The following is a 23443-nucleotide window of genomic DNA, read 5'->3' as shown; positions in this document are numbered from 1 at the left end:
AATTCACAGCCAGGAATAGGGCTGGGCAATATCTGGTTCTCAACATCATGATATATCACAAGCTAACCATTGCAATATGGCAATACTTCATGATGTCAAGGTCCTGGGATGTGGAGGGAGGGAGGGGGTGGGCAGGAGGAGTGATCGCAACTGCGGTCTGGCAGGTCCTTCCCAGTGAGGGAGGGAGCGGGCAAGAGTAGGGCTAGCCCCTCACAGCTGTTCCCAGCGATTTGTCCGGCATGCCCTTCCCAGTGATGGCCCCTTGCTGGACGGAAATGCTCTGTTTATTTATTTAGTATTGTTTTATTAAGGATTTCTTGGGTTACAATAGTACAAACTTCGTCTCTGTTTTCAGATCATAAAGTTATTTCTCTGGGTTGGTTATATTCGATGCGAGATTTTTGTGTTGTATGCCGTATAAGGTTGGGGGGAAAGAGGTGGGGAGAGAGAGCAGGGGAGGGGGGAGAGAAAGGGGGTAGTAACCTTTCATTCTTCTACATAGTGTATGTTGATATACTGCCCACCCCTAGCCAGGAGTATAAAAAAATTAAGGACCATGTCCCCAATTCGAGGTACTGTGCTATGTGTGAGAGCAACAAATACCTGTTGTTATGACAGAGGAGGTGTGTTCGTGGTATGTCATAGCATATTTCAGGGTTCTGTGCACATGAAGAGGCCTTGTAACCTACTTTACGACTAGGAAGACAAAAGCCACCCAGTGCCAGGAATGGAAGGCAGGTTTTGACAACCAAATGCTTCAATGAGGATATCGCCAGGGCTTTTTTTTCAGCTGGAACTTACCGAAACTTAGTTCCAGCACCTCTCAGGTGGGTGCCATTGCCATTCTAAGAGAACAAGGGAGATGTTCATGGTGAGTTCTGGCATGTCTTTTTCTAGAAAAATAGCACTGGATATCACTGAGGGCTCATCCAGACATACTTTTGTACTGCACTATCCAGGTACAAGTCCATACTTTAAAGCTCTGTGTCCCAATATGTTGTGTTTTCTGTCCTAGTGCTTTCCTCAGAAAAACCTGTGCTTTACTGCTAAATTGGAGCAAATGGCAATCCGTGAAAAACCTGGCTGCGGTTTGCTCCGATTCAGTGGTAAAATGTCGGCCTTCTTTGGGAAAGCACCTGAACCCAAAAAACCCCCTGCTCAGATACAGAATTTTAAAACCGGGCCCTGTGCCTAGAAAAACAGCACAAAAGAAATCTGACTGAGTCTTAATTGAGGGCTGAGCTTATTCCCAGTGACTCCTGTCACAGAGGACCAAGGCTGCTTCTTTCCCTGTGGCCCAACGTCTGCGTAGCCCCACCCTGGTTATGTTTCTTTCTGTGTAATGGAAAGTAGCAACAAGCTTTAATATAGAGAGAGAGACCCAAAGGAAGTGGATCCTACTGTTACCAAACCAGAAGGAGGGAGGCTGATCTGGGGGACAGGGATGGGGGGGGAGAGACCACCATTATACTCTCTGAAGTATTTTTCAGTGCTATCTTAAGTTATGGGGAGAAATTCCAGCTACTCAATTACCTTTTCTTTTGCATTCATTCCAGATCAAAACGTCCTGCTCCAGTTCCTACAGCCACCCCAAGAATTGACTCTCCAATGCCTGTGATCCCTCATCAAAAGGTAGGCGCTCTGGAAAACTCCTATGGCTCATCACACCAGATATTTCAGATGTGTACCTTTCTGCTTCTCTTTGGAAGCAACCTGATACAAGGCCATTTCCCCTGCCACACAATGATTCACTCGCACCCCATCTGTGATAGAGAATGAAGTGGTAGCAGTTATTCCATAATAAGCAATTTGGAATAAAAACTGTGATGTTGTGTATGCACTTCATAAGCATGGTGGAGATTAGAGCTCAAGTGACAATGAAGGCCATGGAGGCAGATCAAACAGACCAGTTGCGGGAAGGGAGCTGTTTTACAAGATGAACTGTAAAGAATGAGCAAGCACATACTGAGATACCTCTGAATCAGTCAAAGCCAGTGAGATAGCTTCTTTTCTACACTGAGTTACGTGTGTGTACTCAATGTGTACTCCCCATCTTCCATCCTCTAAGCCTATGCCAATTCATGACTGTCTTCATAGAACCTGTTCAAGTTCAACTGTATGCACAGCACATAGGACTCTCTCTATGCAGTTAGGGTTCAGATAGCCTACCTGGGTGCAGGTTTGCAACCTTACTTGATTACCCTCCTGAAGAAACTAAGCAAGCTTGCAGTCCTAACTTTGAGAAAGAAGACTATGGACACCTTGGCCTAAAGTGGCAGCTATTACCAGAATAGATCTATCAGCTCCAGCTTGGGTACATTGGTTGAGCAATTGCCCGTAGGACCAGTGACCTCTGAAGATTTGACATCTGATTGTATTCTAGATAGCAGCCTTTATCATGCTGCCTCAGGGACCTTGCCAGTGAAAGATGGGATAAAAAAAAGTTTCAGTAAATAAATGTTACATTTGAGCTCATTATTCTGGTTACCAGTTGCAACAGAATGCTGCGGCGCTGCTGTTTGATTTGCAAAGAGTGTTTGAGCCCTCGCTATAGAAATACAAATTTTTGACGTTATCATTGGCATCCCAGGATCAAGTAAGGTCAAAGGTCTTTGTGAAGTCTTAAATGTTTCTCTCTCCTGGACACCTTTTAGAATGTTCATTTGTAGTCCATAAGAGAAAAAGTAGGTCAGTTTGCAGTTCTCTGGCCAAAAATGGCAGGTTTCCCCCGTGCTTCACTGTGGGGGAACCAGTACATATTATTTAAGATTGGACCAGTGCTGATTGCTTGCTGGGCCCATCCTATGGAGAGCTGCTTTAGGTTAACCTTTGCAGAGCTGGCTCTGCTTCCTTGTGGCTGGTTCCCATGCTACAAGCTGTAATATCTAAGTCCTTTACTTATGTGGCCCAGGTGGTGCATGTAGGATGCAGGGCTACATCCAATGAGGGGGGTGAGGGGGTGTGGGGGGCTTTGACTCTGCCCTAGGAAGGTCCCATAACATTCCAAATGAAAGGGAAGTAGCAGAGGTGCAGGTGGCAAGGCCTTGAGGGACCTTACAAATTGGGAGGATGCTACAATGCTACCTGGATTACGGCACAGGTGAATTCAGGGACACCTGAACTTCAGCAGCTGCTCAGCCCCACTAACTTAGGGCTTATCCAGGCTTGCCCTTGCCATGCCCTTTCCCCCATGGAAACCCGATCTATACTGATGAATTGGAGCAAATGTCAACCGGGATTTCTCCGGATTGACATTTGCCCCAATTTATCACTAAAGACCTGGTTTTCCCAGGGGAAGTGGTGGGGCAAGCACAAAACCATTCAGACTCATGTCTAGAAAGCACAGGACAAGCGGGAAACCTGTCTTCTGGATAGCTCAGTTGATTAGAGTGTGATGCTGATAATGCCAAGGTCGCAGGTTCGATCCCCATAAGGGGCAGCTGCATATTCCTGCATTGCAGGGAGTTGGACCCGATGATCCTCAAGGCTCTTTCTAATGCTACAATTCAGTAATTCTATGATTGACTGGATGACCCTTGGGGTCCCTTCCAGCTCTACAATTCTATGAATCCAGCACAAGTCTGTATGATCCCTAAGTGTGATGCTGTTCATACCATTACCATCAGTTCTGCATCTCTGTGGGAACCATGGGAGGGCAACAAGCATGTCACAGGAGTAACACAAATCCCTTCAGAAAGCCTGCTCAGCAAACTCTTACTGATCAAGTACCTCACGTGTGAGTCCTAGCATCTCTAAATAAAGGGCTTTGTGGAACAGGTTTGGATAAGAGCTTTGCTGAGTTGCAACCAAGAGCCTCTGGGTGTTAGGGTTGATATTGCTACCAGGCTGCTTCAGATTTCGAAGCAAGTGCCAAGAGAGGAAGCATAAGTGACTGTCCCTAAACTTCCAAATCATGTCCCTAAGGAGGACACGGGTGGAGGGCTGCATTTTTGTTGCACGGTGAGAGCCAGCTCATACTGCACCTGTTATGGCTGAGTCTGGACATTTAAGGGCTTGTGCAAGTGGCCTGCCTACAAGAGCAGCATGACATCAGTGCAAGGATCGCAGAGTCATTCTCCTGGACAGGGGTTCCCAGTCACAGTGTACCACACAGCTTAAGGAAGCTGATCTGTGGGCTTTTGCTAATTCACTCCTCCAATGTTACACTGCTTATGGGAATAGATCATTAGAGTAAGCAGCTAAATGTATGAAATGTAGCTGGCTCAGGTATCTTTGCATAAAACATTGCTAGGTATAAGCCATTTCATCATAGATTTCTTTTTCTGTCTCCCTCCCCAAGATTATATATTTAAGGGGGGGGAGTGCACTTTCACTCTGTTAAAAAATGTAAAAAGAGTGCAGTCAGGGGATGCAGTGTGTGTGTGTGTGTGTGTGTGTGTGTGTGTGTGTGTGTGTTTTACCAGTTATGTCCTACTACATGGCATCACTGGGAAAGATTAGACTCCTGCTTCCTGAATTCTCCATTCATCACAATGTTGCTAGAAGCCACAGAATGAAAGACCAACTCCATCTCTGCCATGAAATAAGGTATTCTAGCAAGATGACAGTAATATGTCTCCAGGGATGATGCTCAGGATAACAGCCTCCTCTTCTGGCCACAAGAAAAGTTACAGTAGGTTTGCCATGGAAAAAATAATGGTCGTTTTCGTAACCCCCAAGGCCACACAGGGACAGCCAGGGAGACGGAGAAGAGAAAGCTACACAGAGGGAACAAAGCTCAGTTGGAGAGCCCGCGTTTCACATGCCAAAGCCTCAGGTTTAATTCTTGGCATCTCCATTTAAAAAGAGCAGGTGGAGCAGGTGGCAGGCTATAGAGACCTGCTGCCAGACAGATTAGACAGTATTCACCAGGTTGGCAACATCTGTCTGTCTCAAGAGACATTGGGTGCACCTCCGGGGTGAAGTCAAATGGCTGTGTTAGCAGCACCAAAGTGATCTCCCGGGCTAGAAGCCTGGGCAGTGTATATGGAGGTCCTGGGCTAGCCAGATGACAGAACCCCACCTCTCATCCTCGCTGAGGTGGTCAAAGGAAAGCAGAGCAATACCTTTGGTACCTGCTGGGCTGCAGGAGTTGCTGCAAGGAGGCGTACAAGATGCCATCCAACTGTCTTAGGAACTCCATTTCAGATTTGTGTCCTTATTCCTTAGCATTTTCTCCTCCTCCTGAAGATATCCAGAAGGCAGCGAAGGTTTAGGATCAGAATTTTCCTTCTTGCCTAGTCATGTATCTCTAGTTTGAAATGAAATAGTTACCAAAGAATTTGTGCTGTGCCCTTGACTGGACGCAAAAAAAATTTTTAGTTTATAACACACACTCCTTGTGATTTTGTGCAACACATACAAACCAACAGATTATTGGTTACTAGTACTCAGAGATGCTCTAGCCATTTTCTGTGTTCCTGGGTAATACGGTAAGCATCGTAGGCGGAAAAGCCTTTAAATGTGGACCAAAGGGGACAATTACCAGCACCAGTAGCAAAAAAAACCCCAAAACAAAACTATTGCTGGCAATTACCATTTCACGCACACCCATGAAGTCCGTTTGGAACATATTACATAGCATCATTCCCAAATCGCTTATGGGGGAGAGGAATGGTGGAAGCGACAGGGAAGAGCTTTCAGAAAATTGGCAGAGACCGCAAAAGCAGAAAGGAAGGGAGAGCAATTTCTATACACCTGTGCTTTGTGAAAACAGTGAGCACTTGCGTACTGTTGAAAAAGTCGTTGTGCTACAGTATTGTGTGTTGTCATCGAATGTTCCCAGATCAAAGGTAATCAGTGGTGAAATTGGAGTGATGTGCTGCAGAATAGTTGCTTTGGATTCTAGGAGCCACTTGTTTGATCCCTGTCTATCAATACACTTTCTCCTTTGAATTCAAGTTTTGGTCCTGCCAGGAGAATGTTGGCTTTGTGTTGGCTTTTTCAAACATCTCAGTCTTTTCTCTTTATTCTGCATTTTGACCAAATTAGCAGGAAATCAATAATGGAAAGGATATCTGAAGTGGAGATTCTTTGGCTGTACATGGCTGTGTTCCACTTTTCCAAATGCAAAGTCTACAGAGAGATTGTCTATTAATAGAATCTTCTTTACAGCCTATTTTGCTAACCACATTGCACAACCTTTATTAACATGAATTTCTGCCTCTGCTGGCAGTGGCCCTTAATTTTGAGACTAATCATATGTGGCGTGATTGTCGAAATATTAGCCCTCCCATATCTACATAACAACATTGATATAGGTATGTGCATATGTTGCAGGTGTAGTTAGATACCATCCAAAAAGCCAAATTTATCTAAGAACCACATATCCTTTCTGTAAGAACAAATGGGCAGTTGAACCATGTATGGTAACTAATATCAGCAGTTGTTCAGATGAGAAGCTTTATTGACATGCATCTTGAATTGAGAAACATGCTGCTTTGGGAAGAGATGTGGTTAATATTTTCGCTTGACTAATGCAAGGCTATGAAGGTTGCAAATGTCTGATATGTAGGGTTGCCAACCAGACAGCTCTTACTTGATGCATAATACTATGTGTTTCTGTCAAGCAATTGCTATTGGCATCTGAAAAACCAGAAATCTCCAAATTTTACCAGAATCTGTCCTAAAACCACCTGGCTTCACTTCGGATATGTAAGATTCTGTCCCTGACATGTTGGTTTCCAGAAGGAGAATATTATTTTTTTAAAGTCAGAGGTTGGCAACCTTGCAGATATATGTAGAATTCCAGAGCTGTAGACTTTTTCTTTTTGCATGTGTTCTATGATTGCTTTTCTTTCTTTCTTTCTTTCTTTCTTTCTTTCTTTCTTTCTTTCTTTCTTTCCTTCCTTCCTTCCTTCCTTCCTTCGCCTGCATGTTTGCTTCTACAGGATACTGTTCTGGAAGTCAATGGCAACCGAGCAAGCGTCAATCCTCTAAGTAGCACATCGGCTGGGTCCATGAGTAGCATTTTAGCAAGCAATGGAGCATATTCAGGCTACCTCAGCAAACAAGAGATGAGCCAGTCACATAGTTCCTCCTTCTTAAAGACTGTCAACATTAGATCTTCAGTCTCTTCTCAGTCTGTGGCATCTGACCTTTCACCAGCAAAAAGTGACCTAGCTTCCAAAACAAGCTCAGCGATCACAGATGGCAATAGCCCTAAACACCAGCTAAGCCCGGCAAGGCAATATAACAACCCCATTGGCCTTTACTCAGCAGAAACTCTAAGGGAAATGGCTGAGATGCATAAGTTAAGTCTCACACGAAGGGCTTCAGAAGGTGGACCTCTTAGATGGTATGTAAATGTAATAAACTTGTTTTCTGATCATGCATTCTAGATAGTTTGGTGAATGGGCCAATTTCTATACACAGCTCATTGGAAGCATTCTGGGTAGTGAGTATGCATTTGTCTTGAATCCATCATTAAATCTAGTACAAAATAGCTCGCCTTTCATAGTCCACCTAAACCAATAGTAGCCAGCCAGGTGCCTTTGAGAAGCTCACAAGCAGGGTATGATGGTTACAGAGATTCCTTTTTGGTCCCAAACATCTGGTAATGAGTGACATGACTACTACTGAATACTAGCCAACTTTTCTAAATGATTTCCTGAAAAATAGATCCTTGAAGTCACTGTTCTTTAAATAACCATTGGGCTTTTGAATTACGATGCTGTTTGGCTTGTGCCTAGTGTCATACAACATAAAATGACTACGGTAGGTACTATAGGATCTATAGAGCATCTACAAAGTACAGAGAATTTAAATTCACTCTCCCCCTTGTCCATCACAGTGAACAACTTCCAATGGCATTAAATGGAGTTTGAGGAATAATTAGTAGGATCCTCTGATTTTTTTCCCCAAATCTTGTGTCTCAAAACTCTTAGGCTTTTGCTCACTCAGATGTGTTTTCAAATCAGAAGAGAGTGAGGAGTCTGTGGGGAAATGATAGGGAAACTCAGTAGAAATCATTCAAGAAGCACCAGCATTTTAGAGGGGGTAAAATGAAGAGTAATCAATTGTTTCCATCTGGACAGAGCATCAGTTCGTTAATACTTTAATAGCCATAAATATCTAAGATAATCCTCTTTATATCTGGATTTCCATTCGACGGCACTTTTAATCCTAGGTGACACACAATTAGCAATCGAATCACAGTGACCTCTTTAGAACTGCTCTGGTATGAAATTGATGTCGCATCAGATACTGGTCCATTTTCTTGCTGATTTAGTTAAACAAAAAGCTTTGACCTAAACTGGTTTTATTTCCTTAGTGTGAAAGGATTCACCATCAACCTTACTGTGGATTTCCAAAAGCATTAAAGAGCAAATTTTTGCAGTTGGAGAGAGCAAGCGCTCAGGCACAGACCAGAAAAGAGTGGGTGTGTGCCAAGAAAGCACAGAGAAAAATCAGGGTGGACGAGCCCTAAGCTAGTATGTGTGTAGAGAGACAAATAAAAGAAAGAGATCGACCCATATTGCACTTCCTCTTTAACTATCTCCATGAGTACGAACATGACGCCTAGCTCTTCATGAGCATATTCACATCCCTGATGCCTGTTGACAGTGATAGTCCATATCTGGCATGAATATGCTCCCAGACAACTCCCACGTCATTATCAAATTTCATGTGTCCTCCTTTAATTCATCCCATAATAGAGGCTTGCCTTTAGGAGGGAGCACTGTTTCCATAGTTATAAAATTCCACCCATGTCACAGATTGACTCTGCCATTCAACACAAGTATTTCTGTGCCAGGTCTGTGCAGCTGTGAAAGTGTAGCATTCAATGGTCATTCCATTTGTAGGCCTCCTTGGATGAGATCAATGGGGATGTGACGAGAAAATCTTGTTTAGTGGTCAGTGATCAGTATATTAGATTCTGTGGCAATACGAGCTCTACAAAATCGCTCTTGTCCTGTTTTGGACCTGGCAGTGCTCATCTTTTGCATAAACTTTCTATTATTTTAAATTGCTGCAAATGATTTCACAGACAGTCTATTGCTATACTGATGTCCATTACTTCCCCTCTCCCTTTCCCAGTCCACTGGGAAACCCAACAGGGGAGGTGGGGCCAACAAAGAGAGTGTTTCAAGCCCTCTTGTCACATGGCAAATCTCAATGGAAAATATTTGGATGTCACAAAAGCTGACAATATACAAATGAAATGGAATGAGTGCACCAAACTGGCTGGAGGGGCAGGGGTAGAAAATGGACCTGCATGGAGGTCTCATTTTCAAACACAAGTTTGGGAACCAGTGCAAGACCTCAAGTTCATACACCTTTAAGAGTTGCATAGAATGGAACATTCCACCAGGTGTGGTGTTTCCTGACAAGCATCTCTCTTCTTCATCTGTTAAAGATACAGGAGCCCTCTCAAGGTCTGGGCTGCCATCTTTGCTTTGCAGGATTCATGACCAATTTCATTAGGCTATGTTAGATGTGGTCTGTCAGTTGTCCATTTTCATGACTGCTGGTATGTGAAGAGCTTGCGTTCTGCCTTTGATGTGTTTTGAAAGTCCAATCAGATACTGTGGAAGAGTTAGTTTCCCTCTTATTCAGGGGGTATATCACTAAAGGCTTATGCCGTGCTTTAAAATGTTGTTTTACGTGCATGGGCATAGCTTAGAGGATTAGTATAGCCAACAGCATCCACTTCAGAAAATGATACTATTACACTGTGTTTCTCAGTAAGCAGATGCCCAGCTGTCCTGCACATTCCTAAAATGGATATAGAATCACTGATCTGCTTACTGACTACAACTTGTTCCTAATATATCTCAGTGAGTTTCTGTAACAGGCAGATATATTTGGATTAAAGCACAGTTTACTAAGCCAGTGGGAGAATATTCTTGAGTGAGAGAAACTGAAGGGCAGGAAACAAGATGGAGTGGGAAACTTTTAATTATCCTGATGTGAAAACCTGTATTGGCAACTAGTGTTTTCCCCCTTCCTTTTCTCCCTCTCCCATTAAAACTTGGACAGCAAGCAGTGGAGTAAACAGTACATCTATGTATTCATACTATGCAACTTCGCCTTTCTTTTAAGAAATCTCCATGTCTGCCACCAGACCCCTGTTGTCCATTAAAGAGAAGTGTGCAAGACAGTCACAGCAACCTGATCCCCTGGATCCACAGGAAAATCCCTTCCCTCATTAACTTTGTCAGCTACCAGAAGAATCGTGGATTGAGTCTTGCTAGCGGCAACTTGAACGGCTTGCTAAGAAGGCTCCCTTCTCTGATAAATTAAAAACATAAACCTGAGTTTCTTCCTCAACCAGATCTGGGCCTTTTAAAGGGGGGGAGTAACAAAAATAAATCTAGGAACAGTGCTCCAGCCTGGTTCACCTATCAGGACAGCGGGAACTGCCTTCCACTACACCCTGCCAAGATTAGCTCCCAAAGCCGCTTACAATTCATATTCATGCAAGGTCTAACAGGGATCTGTGGGGTATATCTGGCAGAGTGCTTGACCCTTGAAAATTGATGAGATGGTCAAGGTTCTAGGTTGTTCCTTGCAGAATAAGTTTCAGATCGACTCAAGGGCCTGGCTGGAGGACGGTGCCAGTCCACAAGTGCTTCTCAGTGGCGTAGCGTGGGGGGTGCAGGGGGGGCCGGCCGCACCGGGCGCAACATCTGGGGGTTAGGGTTAGGGGCGCAAATCCACGGGTTAGGGGGTGCAAATTACTTGCCTTGCCCCGGGTGCTGACAACCCACACTACACCACTGGTGCTTCTCCTCCCAAATTGCACTTGAGGCGACATCATTCTTATCTGTGCACCTGCATTTTCTTTAAGTGTATCGTTAAAAATGTGGCAGGAGTAAGTGGAACAAAAACATTGTTGCAAAAACACCTGTGTCTCATAAGTGCATTTGTCAAAGAGCTGGAATTAGCTGCAGCTCCCTACTGAGCATAAATGCAGTGGAAAGACCCATTTGCTGCTATGTAATGTGTGAAATGGTCCTAAGAACTGAGCTGCAGAAAATGTTAATAAGACAGCATTCATTCCTGGCGCTAACCCAATGTTGACCTACATCAGTGGATAGCAGGTGACATATTGATCCTATCAGTCACCAGAATCTCTTGAGTTGGTCACCAAGCTTCCAACTGTAGGTATTCATTGGATTCTTTGGAACCATTGTAATCTGGCTTCCAGCCTGGTTTTGCAACTGAAGCTGACTTGGTCACCCTAGTGGACCTACACTATGAGATGCTCAGAGGGAGTGCTGTCCTGTTGCATCTTCTGGACCTCCCAGCAGTGTCTGATACAATCAGCCATGGTATCCTTCCTAAGCTGTTTGGTGGGGATAGGTTTGTGGAACGCTGTTCTTCTGAGAGGCTCTCCCAGAAAGTGACCCTGGGAGACTGCTGTTTCATCTCATAGCCTTTGACCTGTGGAGTGCCCCAGAGTTCCATCTTGTTTTCTATACTTTCAACCCCTATATGAAACTACTGGGATGTCATCTGAAGATTTGAGCGGAGGGTTCGTCAATGTGTGGGTGACGCACAACTCTTGCCACAATCTAATACCAGTATGGCAATAAAAGTGATAGGTCAGTGTTCAGAAATGGGTGGCTAAACAAGCTAAAACTTAATCCAGACAAGACATTGGTTATGTTGGTTAGGAATTCTTGCAATTTGGGAGAGTTTGATACAGATGGAGTTGCACTGACCCTGAAGGAGCATATCTATCTATCATCTATCTATCTATCTATCTATCTATCTATCTATCTATCTATCTATCATCTATCTATCTCTATCTATCTATCTATATCTATCTATCTATCTATCTATCTATCTATCATCTATCTATCTATCTATCTATCTATCTATCTATCTATCTATCATCTATCTATCTATCTATCTATCTATCTATCATCTATCTATCTATCTATCAATCATCTATCTATCTATACACACAGCTAGGAGAATATTTTGGATCCAACACTTTCTCTTGATTCCCTAGTTACCAGGAGTGCCTAGTGTCTTCCCACCACAGTGGAGTTTGCAAGTGTAACTGCTATAATTTTTCCCATAGTTCCTATGAGGTCAATAGAAGCCATTCATTTATATAGGAAAAAGAAAACAAGGTGCATTCTGGAATCCCTGTGGACAGGTTTTGCTCCCTCTCAACTGTGTTCCAGACCAAAGTGCATTTACTTTAACCTGCAGAGCTCAGTGGGAGTCACTGAGAATTGAATTGGCCTCTCGCTTCAGAGCTTTGCCATGATTTCCATGGTGGTGGTGTGACAGAACCCTGGGAAGGAGGGTTTATGACATGTGCATCTTCTTGATATTTGCTTTGGATGTTCTTGGTCAAGCAAGATGTCAATACACTAGCAGTAGAAAAGATTGAGAAAGAATGGTGCTTGATCCCAGAGTGCTTAGCACAGTGGAGGTGAGAGGCGTTATTTCTTTGATGCATCTACTGTGTTCACATGGGTTGCTGTTGTTATCTAATGGTCACTTTCCAAAGCGACTTTCAAAAGTTTGCTTTCTTGCCCTTGCATGCCAAGCAGTATGCCAAGCAATGTTACAGTAATAAAAACTTGGTGTTCATGTTCAGGCAAAATGTCACAGTACCTCCATAAATCCTGGTGGATAAACTGTAATCCTTACATTTTCCCTCTGTTAATCACATTGGGAGGTTTGGGACATAACAGCTGCTTTCTGTTCCTATTTGTAGAGGAATTTGCAAAAGCCTTATAAAGCCTGGTTAATACTTACTAGCCTCATGCTCTTTTTATTTTATTTTAAATCTGTTGGTCTGATTTCCCCTCCTTTTGTCTTTCTCTTCCCTCCCAGGTCATAGCGAACACTGCTGCCAAGTTAGTATTAAACAGTGTGCCAGTGTTACATGTTTGACTATGTCCCCACTTCCTGGGGTAGCATGAACCTGTTTGTTCCTGCTGTGTGCGTGTGCTTGCAAGTGAGATGCACATTACAAGAGCTCAGTGGTGTGGCAGGCATAAAATGGCACTAGTGTGTTCTACTGGTAGTTCCGTTCTAGGAATATTCCTCCTCCTTACATATTATTATGGTGCCACTGCAAATGCATTACTTTGTCTGGAATGGCTTTATTTAATTATTTTGCATCCACTCAAAAGGTTTGCCACAAGACCTCTCTGTTCCTGTTGTGGCTCCCAGAGGATCTTCATGTGCTGGCCACAAAGTCTGATAACTAGTATAGAGTAGGAGTGAGTGGATGGCAGTGGCTTTTCCTTTTCTGGGAGCATGGCATGGCTAGGCTGGAAGGCTTACTAGCTACAGATGCCTGTGGTGGCTGTTGAAACTAGTGTGTGGAGGCTTCTTGCCGTGAAATACCTTGCTAAGAGGTTCAAACCATTTGAAGTCAAATGTTACTATAAATGTACATTTTAGTTTGTGACGCATGTTAGTTAATGTGTTAATGTCGTGGCAGGTTTCTGTTCCCTCGAAGTGTCTGTGCATGTACTGCGTTGTTTGAGTCCTGGTATCTGTTTTATAACTGTCCCTCCCTGGTTCATAAAAATACATTCCCCAAAGGCTCCCACCCCTTTGATAGCTCTGAGGGAGATAAACATCCCACAGGTCAGGCGCCGTTTCTCCTGTCAAACTGCTGCCACGACAGGAACATCTACATCAGTCGAGTATTGTTCTGCTTCAGAGCTTTTAAAAAGACAGTCTTGTCCCTCTTGCAATCCAGCAGCTACGTACAATTGGTTTTGTATTAACAATTTCTGCCTGGCAGACTTTCAACAAAGGTATCTTATAAAATATCATTTTATCATTTGAGAAATAAAGAGGGAGGGGGGAGCTTCTGATATCATGACCTAGCAAGAGTTGCATCAATAGCCTGCTAAGGCTGTAATCCTATATATATATTACCAGGGAGCAAACCCACGTTGATCTATTTCTAAGTCTACCTCAATAGGACTGGGCTTCAGGAACAATAACAAATTGGGAGATTTTCTGTCCCTAACTTGACATTCATGCCCCCAGAAGCAGTGGTGTGGGTTTTCTAGAAAATTATTGAAAAAATTGCATATGGTCATATGCATCAGAAAGAAAATCTGATATCCGATGCCCCTAGAGCAGGAGTGAGTAACCTCAAGCCCAAGGACGGCTCTCTCTGCCTGACCTTTGGGCCTCGCCCCCAGGCTACGTCATTGGATGTGTCCATTTCAAGGACACATTCCAACCGCCTTGAGTGCTTTTGTCAGGCTGAAATGTTTCCTTGGCCTGTGATAATCCCCCTGGCTTGCCAGAGTGAAGGTGTGAGAGACAGAGATGTGTTTATAAACCACTGACTTTTACATGGCCACTGTACAAGGGACAGCCCCAGCAAGCATGGCCAATGGGCAGGGATCATGGGAGTTGCAGCTCAGCCACATCTGCATGGCCAAATATTCCCTACACTTGTTTTCCCAACAGCTGTCACAGTGCCAGTGGGTGCCCTATCTGAGGGAAGAAAGACACTTTCTCACAATTAAAACATTGTGCTTTTAATGGTGGGATATTGTAGCATTTCTTCCACAAAAGCAGAAGCTATCGTCAGGTCATCCATTCTCTGGAATGGCTGCAAGTCCTGCCCTTTTTTGCCGTGGTATTTCAAGTCCATTCTGTCCAATCAAAAGCTTTCTCTACTTGTGCACGATGTCCTTGAATGCTCCTCTGTGCACGCACCTCCTTCCCTCCCTTTCCACCATCGCTTCCTTGCCCCTTTTCTTCTTTCTTCCCTCACTTTCTGTAACCTCACTCTTCCCCCATCCCAGCACAGAGTACGTGGAGCGCTTCAACCCCAACGTCCTGAAGGATTCTGCTCTGTCTACGCACAAACCCATTGAGGTGAAAGGGCCTGGTGGCAAGGCCACCATCATTCACGCCCAGTATAACACCCCAATAAGCATGTATTCTCAAGATGCTATCATGGATGCCATTGCAGGCCAGGCCCAGGCGCAAGGTGGTGAACTTGCTGGGTAAGAGAACTTCCTTTGTGTGCTCCGGTTCCTCCCTGCATGCTACACTGCCCTCTCTTTCATTTTGAGCAGTCTGCTAAGTGCCGTGATGTGGAATAAAGTGCTAGAGACAACAAGATCTGGGAAACTGGGAGGAAGGGTTGGTTTGACATGATAAATCTAGAATTTCTGTTTTATTTGTTCATCATATTTTCATATCCCCCTTTCCCCAAGGCTACAGGGTTTACCTTTTTTGCTTTTTCATCTTGAAAGATAAAGAAATCTAATATTTTATCAGATACACCTAAAACCCAACCAATTACGAGGGCAGAGCTGTGTGCAGGTCTGTCCTGAAATCCCTTTAAAGCAGTGTGATGGTGTTCTGACCAGAAGAAAACTTGCTTTAAAAAGTGGAACAACAGTGGTTTTAAAAAAACTCCTAGTGTGGGAAAGCAAGGGTGTGGAAAAGAATCCAGCTTCCTCCTTCCACCTCCCCTTGCTGCACTTCAGAACATCTCCCAAATATTGGGTGATGGGTGTTAAAAAGAAGAAGAAAAAACAAAGTCAGGTCAGGAGTGTTGTGCCAATATTACTCTCTCTCTCGCAGTACATTTTTAACAAATGAAATCACCGGTGCTTTTTCAAGACTGTTGATATTTGCCTGTGTCGATTAGGAGTTAACTCTCAGTTGTGCAACTCCAGTATCTTGATGGAAGTTATATGTGTATGGCCTTCTTATGATGCATATATATATATATTGCTTTGTGTGCAGATTGCAAAATTTTGAATGCATTCAGAGTTACAGAACAGCAATGTTGCTACCCAGGTTTAACAACTTTAGCAAGCTTCTTCCAACTGCTGATGTATTAATTTACTCCTTTGCACTCCTTGTATTGATAATGGTTTCTTCTCTTTCTTTCCCCCCTTTATACATTCCTTGTGGGTTTTCGTTAATTTCTCATACTAATGTTGCTCTGTTGTATACATCCCAACTCTCCATTATGATGGACCCCAAACACTCAATACTCTTTGTTGGGTTTTGATCCTATGACTCACAGTGAATCTCCACTGGCGTAAGTAGATTTATATTTCCAACTCTATAGAACCAAAGAGGTGCAGAGTAGAAATTAATCTTCCTCTTATGTATGGCCCACTTCTTTCCAATTTTATAGATTTTAAAAACATTTAGTATGTATTGGTGCTAAATTAAGACATATAAGGCAGACTCACGAATGTTTCATGGCGGAGAATTTTACTGGCCTAGTTCAGATATTTACCAAGTCCACAACTTCCTTTCAGTGGTAGGGGGAGCACCACATGAACTCCCAGTCATGCTGATGCCCGATTTGAATCACCTCTACTCTTTTGTTGGGGAACACCTTATGTGAACAGGCATCTGCACAATTAGGTGCTCCCATTTAGCACTCACATTATTGGGACACAATCTGCATGGGGAAGGGGAGCAGGGGTCTTTCTAGGACTTCAAACAAATTTGCATGAAATCTGCATATGCTGGTTTATATGTATAGGAGCCCCTGGGCATATTAAAGTGGTGCGTGGCTGGAGTCTTACCCAGCTGCCCTGTTAGCAGAGTTTACAAAGTGTGTTCTTTTAAAAAGGGAAGAAGGGGGCAGGGGATCTAGGGCCCAGCATAAAATGCTGGGAGCTCTGGCCCCCTTGGCTTCCCCCCTTGCAATGTTCATGGAGATATGGGAGTCTGGTGTCTCCTGTGAGAAATCAAGTAGGGTCTGAACTGAGCCAGTATTTTGCTGATGGCAGTTAAGTGGGATCTTCCAAACAGCTGATCACACAAAATTAAACAGTCAATTCAGCATCTCTTTTCTTACAGTAGAATGTTGCTCAAGAAGGAGCCATTGTTTAGGGTTGCAACAATGAGCTTATCCTCTCCTTGGGTTTAAAGGCTCCTCGCACCTCCTTTTGCATGGCTATGAGGAGGAATTCAAAACCTTTGGCTTCCATTTTTTTTACTAACTGCAGCTTGCCATGCCATCCAAACCCACTAGACCCTAACCACAGGTAAAGGAAAGAAGTCAACTTCAAATTATAGTTTGTGAAGTTGACTTGTTTCTCTAACCGTAGTTAAGATTAACCACAGTTTAGGGTATAGACAACACACTAAATTATGGTTAATCTAAAATGGAAGTGGAAGTTTCTGATCACTGAATGGCTGTGCTGGAGGAGGGGAAGCATGTGAGCCCAGGCACAGGCTAGGCTCGTTATTGTAACACCAAAACACTAAATACAGCCACCATGCCCTCCAGAAAACTCCAGATAGGTCACAGTATAATAGCACCAAACATATGAAAATAGAAGACACACTTCTGCATTGTCGTTAAATCTCATTAAAGGGGTTTACCTATGAATTGTAAGGATTTCGGCTTTAGAGTGATTTACACTTGCATTAGAAGTATGTGGTGCAGGTCTTTCTGAGTGGTACCACTTTAGACTGCACATGGGAATTACATGTTACAATGTTCTGCTGGTAAAAACAAAACAAAAAAGACAGAAATTTGAGCTAGTCTTGCCTTTACCATGCTAATTGCAGTCTGAAGTGGTACAGTCCTTAGGAAACTGTTCCACATGTGGATTCTACAACACATGTGTACTGGTTTTTTGTGGGAAAGACCTAAATACATAAATTAAGAACTATAAAGTTACTGACTCCCCCACCACCCAGAAAATAAGCAAAAAAGTAATCACACAGACTGAAAATGCAGATTCTGAGTTTGGGGAATGGATTTTGCTCCAGTGAACAAATACAAGACTCTGAAAGGTGTCAAAAAGGGAAATAAGTGACTTTATTTCTTTATCAGAATGTATATGCCCATTATATTATTTTCCCTGTTACCTCAAACACCAAGCTACTTTTTAAAAGCACACACTCCATAGACACATATTGTGTCCTATGTTTTGGACACACGGTTTTCATATTTTTTATTTTATTATTTTTATCCAAAATATTTTTACATTGCCTTTCTGAGCAAAAAGCCCTCCCAAAGCAGCATGCGTAAATTCATAAAATTGGGGGACACATTTTTAATACTGTAATATACACAAAGTTTCACAATTATTTTTCCCCCTTATATACTTTTAGTATATGGTTCCATACTAGAGCTGGGCTCTGTTCACAATGTTTATATGTGTTTTGGGGTTTTGGTTTTTCCTTTTTGTTTTTAAACTAAGAGCCCTCTGAATGTGCTTCGTTCAGTGCTGCACAGCTCTTGTTGTTGCTCCTTTTCACTTTTTAAGCTTCCTAATTTTTCACCTGCAGAACATTAGTTTTTCCCAGTATATGTTACACTGTGCTTTATATGTGAATGCATTTCAGTTTCACCCTTCTAAGTCCACAGACAGGCTTGCAGGCTTGCTTGGGCAAAGCTCTGTGCATGTCAGATGTGAAATTATGTTGACTATTCTCAAATCCACTTGGATTCTAATGCACATAGCATTTTTCTGGTTCAGATCGGCTACATTTTTTAAAAATGGAGTGAGCCAGTTCTTTGCAGGTGTCTTTTGGATTTAATCCTCGGCACATATTTTTTAAATGCATCTTAATCCTATCTTCCTATCTTCCTATCTTCCATCAAAACTCAGAAGTGATCTACATTTAGGTTCCAGGAATTCCTGCCTGTATACAGGAGTTACTTATAACTTTGGTGGGGAGGAGGAAGACGGTTGCATCTATATGGTTTACAATGATAAGTTTGGGGTTTTCTTCCCCTAACCCCTAACCTTCTGTTTAATTCATAATACACCAAGACAAGATAGTTTTGCCTTTTCTTTTTTCATGCATATTCCAATGAATTGTCTTTCTATAAACTTTTATCATTCCGTTTCTGCCCCTGTTTAAAGAGATCGTCACTGCAGACCACTGAATAAGTGAAATGGACTAGAAATCCCAAGGAAGTGAAAAACATTTTAGGCTACACTCCTGTACACACATACTTGAGAGTAATTAATGGTGAACTCAGTAACAGAGCTCACTTCTGAGTAGGCATGCATTGGATTATACTACCTAAACAGTTTTCATATATACTTTGAATGAACCTGATAACAAGATACATATTACAGTTCCTTGGATTTCGGTCATTGTGGTGTGTCGTGATTTCAGTTATTAGCTGCCTAGTTTAATACAATCATAAAAGTTCAATGACACAATTAACCCAAGGAGCCAAATTCTGAAAACGTTTCTTGGGTTTTGTTCTGTCTTTGAACATTGGGGTCAGTAGCAACAAAGGAAAGTGTTTCTTCATAAAACACATAAGAAGAATATTTACTATCACAAGGTGATGGCTGTTGGAGTTTGGCAGCTTTGAAAAGGGGATTAGATAAATTAACAGAGCAGAGGTCTATTGGCCATGCAAGCTAAATCAAGTCTTCAGTGTTCAGAGCCGGTGTGCTGCATAATTGTTAGATAACTGGGAACAAATGCCATGGGGAAAACCACTGCATCCATGATCTGCTTGTGAGCTTCCAGGGGCATCTGTCTGGCTGTTGTTGGGAATCAAAATGCTAGGCCTGATGAACTTTGGTTAGATTCAGCAAGGCTTTAGCACCTGGTCTACTCCATAGATTGTAAGCAGGAGACTGGGATCAAATGGATTCCCATTCCAAGAGGTTTGCATTGGTGATATTTTTCATTGTGCTGCCTGCGGGGGTTTTAAATGTATGACGATTTTTTATGATATAAATTGAAGAGTCTCCATCTCTGTTAATTGAAGCTATCCACCTGAAAGGAAAAAAGAAAAAAAAAGTTCCTTGATGACCCATTGCATGCCCAATACAATGCTACTAGTGATAAGGAGAATGAATTTAATTCCATGATTATGTATGCACATAATTTTGTTTAGTGAGCTGCCTCTGATCAGCACTGATATCCTTATAATATGAGCAGATATTCCTCAAATGGCACTCACCATTTGCCATCTTTCAACAATATTCAAAACATGGTGCTATGGTGTCATTGAAGGCAGATATACCAGCATAAAAGTTTGAGCATTTATTTATTTATTTATCTATCTATCTTATAGGCTTATTTTTTAAAAAAAAAAACTGTTAACACGGATGTCAATAAGATAGTGGGATAAAGGCCCAGCAATGTATGGTTTCAATATGCCTACATATAGGATATAACAGGCTTCCTCAACCTCGGCCCCCCAGATGTTTTGAGACTACAATTCCCATCATCCCTGACCACTGGCCCTGCTAGCTAGGGATCATGGGAGTTGTAGGCCAAAAACGTCTGGAGGGCTGAGGTTGAGGAAACCTGGGATATAATAACAGTTCTACAGCAAAATGATAATAGAGGAAACTGGAACCTAGAGAATGTAATAGATCTGTTACTCTGAAAATCCATCATGGTGTAAGAAGAAGAAAAACTTCTCCCTGTAGTTCTTTGTAAAGAGTTTATCTGAACTGATTATTGAAGTATTTTGGACAATTGCAGGCCATTTGGATAAATGAGTTGAAATATTTTAGCCTGTTGGTAGATTTGTTTGATAGTTTGGAATAGGTCCACATGCTGATCATTCTTAACTAGAAGATGGGCAAAGTTGTATAGATATAGATATATAGAAATATATAAAGATATAGAGATATAGACATACGGATGATTATGGGTTGGATACAGACAACTGTTGGTTGCGCTTAGCTCCCATTGTAACCAAAATGAAAAAGTTTATCATGACTAATCTCAGTACCACTGATTTCAATGGGACTTAGTCTGGCTCCATTCCATCGCCACCAGAACCACAAACACCCTTTGGACAACAAATGCAAGTCAGAATTGTTAGTCTCCTTACATTTGCTGGCCGACATTTACATTTATCACAAGTGCATCATCTCACTGAACCGTGGTTAGGTGGAAACTGGGGATCTGCAGACAAGCAGCAGGAAGGGTGTTGGGGAGGGGAGACAAAATCAGCATTGGCCATTTTACAGTGCACCTCTTTCTGCATTGCAGTAGCCTCCCTGTTAAAGATCCTCATGTAGACAGTGCCTCTCCAGTGTATCAGGCTGTGCTTAAAACTCAGAACAAGCCTGAAGATGAGCTTGATGATTGGAGTCGCCGTTCTTCCCACTTGCAGTCCAGGTCCTTCCGCATCCTGGCTCAGATGACAGGAACTGAGTACAGTAAGTCAGGCTGGGAAGCCCCAGTTCACGTCTTTGATGGAATTCTTTGTTTTCCCTCTGTATACCAACGGCCAGTAGTCATAAGGTAATATGAGAGGTGGAGTTCTGTGCTTAAGCGGGGAAGCCATTTTAATTCCCTCTCAATGCCACTGGCATCACATTGCAGCATTACAGTGTTGTGCCAGAGGCATCATGGGAGGGAATTAAGATGGTGGCGGCAGCAACAACAGTTACCTAGCCCAACAATCGTCTCAACCCTGGTTCCTAAAAACATTTTGTAAGGGTGGGGAAAAACCTAAAGAGGTGCTAGCATCAGCCAGGGTGGGCTTTCCAATGTGCTTGGGTCCTTGAGGGTGCCAAGTTCAGATGCCAGGCCTGATTTTATGAATAGATGGCAACTGAAAGAGGGCCTGAGATGACGTTGAAGGCTTGCAGGAGGATGGATACAGAGAGATACCATCATTAAGGTATGTCGATTCTATGCCATATACAACTTCTTATGTGCCTTGAATTGGGCATGGGAGAAGAACTGCAGCCAGCGTGGCTGGAAAATAAAACAAAGGCTGAGCGTGTTCCCATCTCCTGACATTTCATAAGAGTTGGACTATAGCATGTTACACCACGCTAGAATAATCTTCAAGGGCAGTCCCACACAAAATGTTTTACAGTAGCCAAGCCTAGGCGGTACTTAAGCGTGTATCAACATGGCAGGGTCCTTGCCAAGAGGGGACACAGTCTGTGCAGAAGACATAACTGTCATAATGCTGTTGCAGAAGCATAGCTACCAACATATGAAAAAGGATGCAGGATAATATCAAGGCCATGAGTCTGCGTTGATGGCATGACAACCATCATATTGATTGTCAGCATGTTTAATTCCCCCAGGGCACAAATAATTCACTTGGCAATCTGCTGGGGAAGGGAAGGTTGTCCAAAATTGGGTGGAGGTTTGCCCAACTGGTTTCATTGTTCAAGAGGGCCCCTGACCCTCTGGAGAAGTGTTTCAGGAGTGCAGGTGGCTGCAGCTCAGAGAATAGGACTGGGAATATTACTTCCATGACCTTGTTTAAGTTAAGTTGCCTTAGCATCCCAGGTATTGAGCTGGGTGTCATCAATATATTGATGACAACCTACTCCAAAGGGCCAGATAATCTCTCAGCCATCTTTGAGTTAAAGATCTCTGGAGCCTAAGGAGTGCCCCATGCCAATTGCCATGGGGCCTAGCAAGCCTCTCCAGTGGTTACCCTCTGCATCAAATTGGACAGATGAAAATAAAATCACTGGTAAGGAAGCCCTGACACAGTGACCTGATGTTCCAGTTGTCCATGAGAACTGTATGATGCCAGGCAGTACCCTTAGATAGGAACAAGGTCAGCAGAAAAGTTTATCCCCTGTTGGTATCTGGGTGTGAATCATCCAGCAGGGCTACCAGTTTTGTGTCTGTTCCAAAAGCAAATCTGAAATTAGATGGTAAAGGGACAGCAAAGGATAGTTTACAAAATCAAAACATTAACATTTCAGACACAACATGCTGACTGAAATGAAATGCCAGTGTAACAAAAAGATTCCAAAATGTCAAGTTAAGGTGTAATGGGGGGAAGTTGCTGCTGATACAAGTCTAATCATGGTCACTCCTCCTTTCATCCTGCAATTTCTTTCTTTGGTTCTTAAGAGATATTAAGACCAACAAATTTATTCCTCCTCCAGTTGTAACAGTGTGAATTGAAATCACACATAAATAGAAAATCCTAAGTGGTGTTCTAGTTGAAAACTGATTTATTTATTTTTTAAAGCACGAAGAATAAGCTAACACTTTAACCAGATTTCAGAAAGGAAGAGAAATTCAAAGTAGGTTTTTTTTCTATTTTAATTCAAACCACTGAATAGAAATTCACACCTGCCAGCATTGGGAGAGCCAATCACAGATCTCCCATGCAAGGTGTCATTTACCCCTAGAGAATCTGAATTACCAGTTCCTGCTCCCTTTGTACTTAGGTTGTAATCTCCACCTAGTTGTTTTGTTTGTTTTTTCCTCTCTAATGGAGTCAATTTCTCATCTGCAGTGCAAGATCCAGATGAAGATGCCCTGAGGAGATCAAGGTAGGCAACTAGCAGCAAGTACTATGGCCTTCTCTTTACTGATAACAAATATTTAGTGCTCTAAACTGGCATTAATTTGAACACTATGAAAATTTAGTTCTTAAGAAGCCTACTACATTTACTCAAACCACTAAAATGAAAGTGCTGTTGGCTTAACAAAGAGTCTCTAGGTGGAATAGATGGGGAAGTGGCCTAATTTCAGTGGGCGTGCCCTTTGCACAAGGGATTCCCATTTGTTTGTGGTGGGATTATTTTGT

At 42.7% G+C, this 23443-nt stretch overlaps 1 protein-coding gene and 1 long non-coding RNA gene across 51 annotated transcripts in view; one reads left to right on the top strand and one right to left on the bottom strand.

The window, feature by feature from the left end:
- The window catches only part of LDB3 (LIM domain binding 3), a 148360-nt gene that overhangs the window by 72915 nt on the left and 52002 nt on the right, over positions 1-23443 (top strand). For 18 of the 50 annotated variants that reach the window (XM_083740330.1, XM_083740326.1, XM_083740332.1 and 15 more), the window contains 4 exons: positions 1557-1632; positions 6891-7297; positions 20917-21086; positions 23150-23186. In XM_083740330.1, coding sequence (XP_083596456.1) covers positions 1557-1632; positions 6891-7297; positions 20917-21086; positions 23150-23186 — 690 coding nt within the window. Of the gene's footprint in view, positions 1-1556; positions 1633-6890; positions 7298-12801; positions 12825-14750; positions 14955-15991; positions 16007-20894; positions 21087-23149; positions 23187-23443 lie in introns of all 50 variants that reach the window. The other 32 variants (XM_083740357.1, XM_083740345.1, XM_083740347.1 and 29 more) reach the window with 4 other exon arrangements.
- On the bottom strand, positions 6368-14476 carry LOC310845486. Its single transcript, XR_014564797.1, has 3 exons — positions 11913-14476; positions 10723-11695; positions 6368-10573 (listed from the first exon to the last, which is right to left on the bottom strand). It is a non-coding gene; the product is annotated as an uncharacterized lncRNA (long non-coding RNA).

Source organism: Podarcis gaigeae, assembly GCF_964106915.1.
Source record: "Podarcis gaigeae genome assembly, chromosome: 5".
Classification (NCBI taxonomy): domain Eukaryota; kingdom Metazoa; phylum Chordata; class Lepidosauria; order Squamata; family Lacertidae; genus Podarcis; species Podarcis gaigeae.
This window is presented reverse-complemented; position numbering and strand designations above follow the sequence as displayed.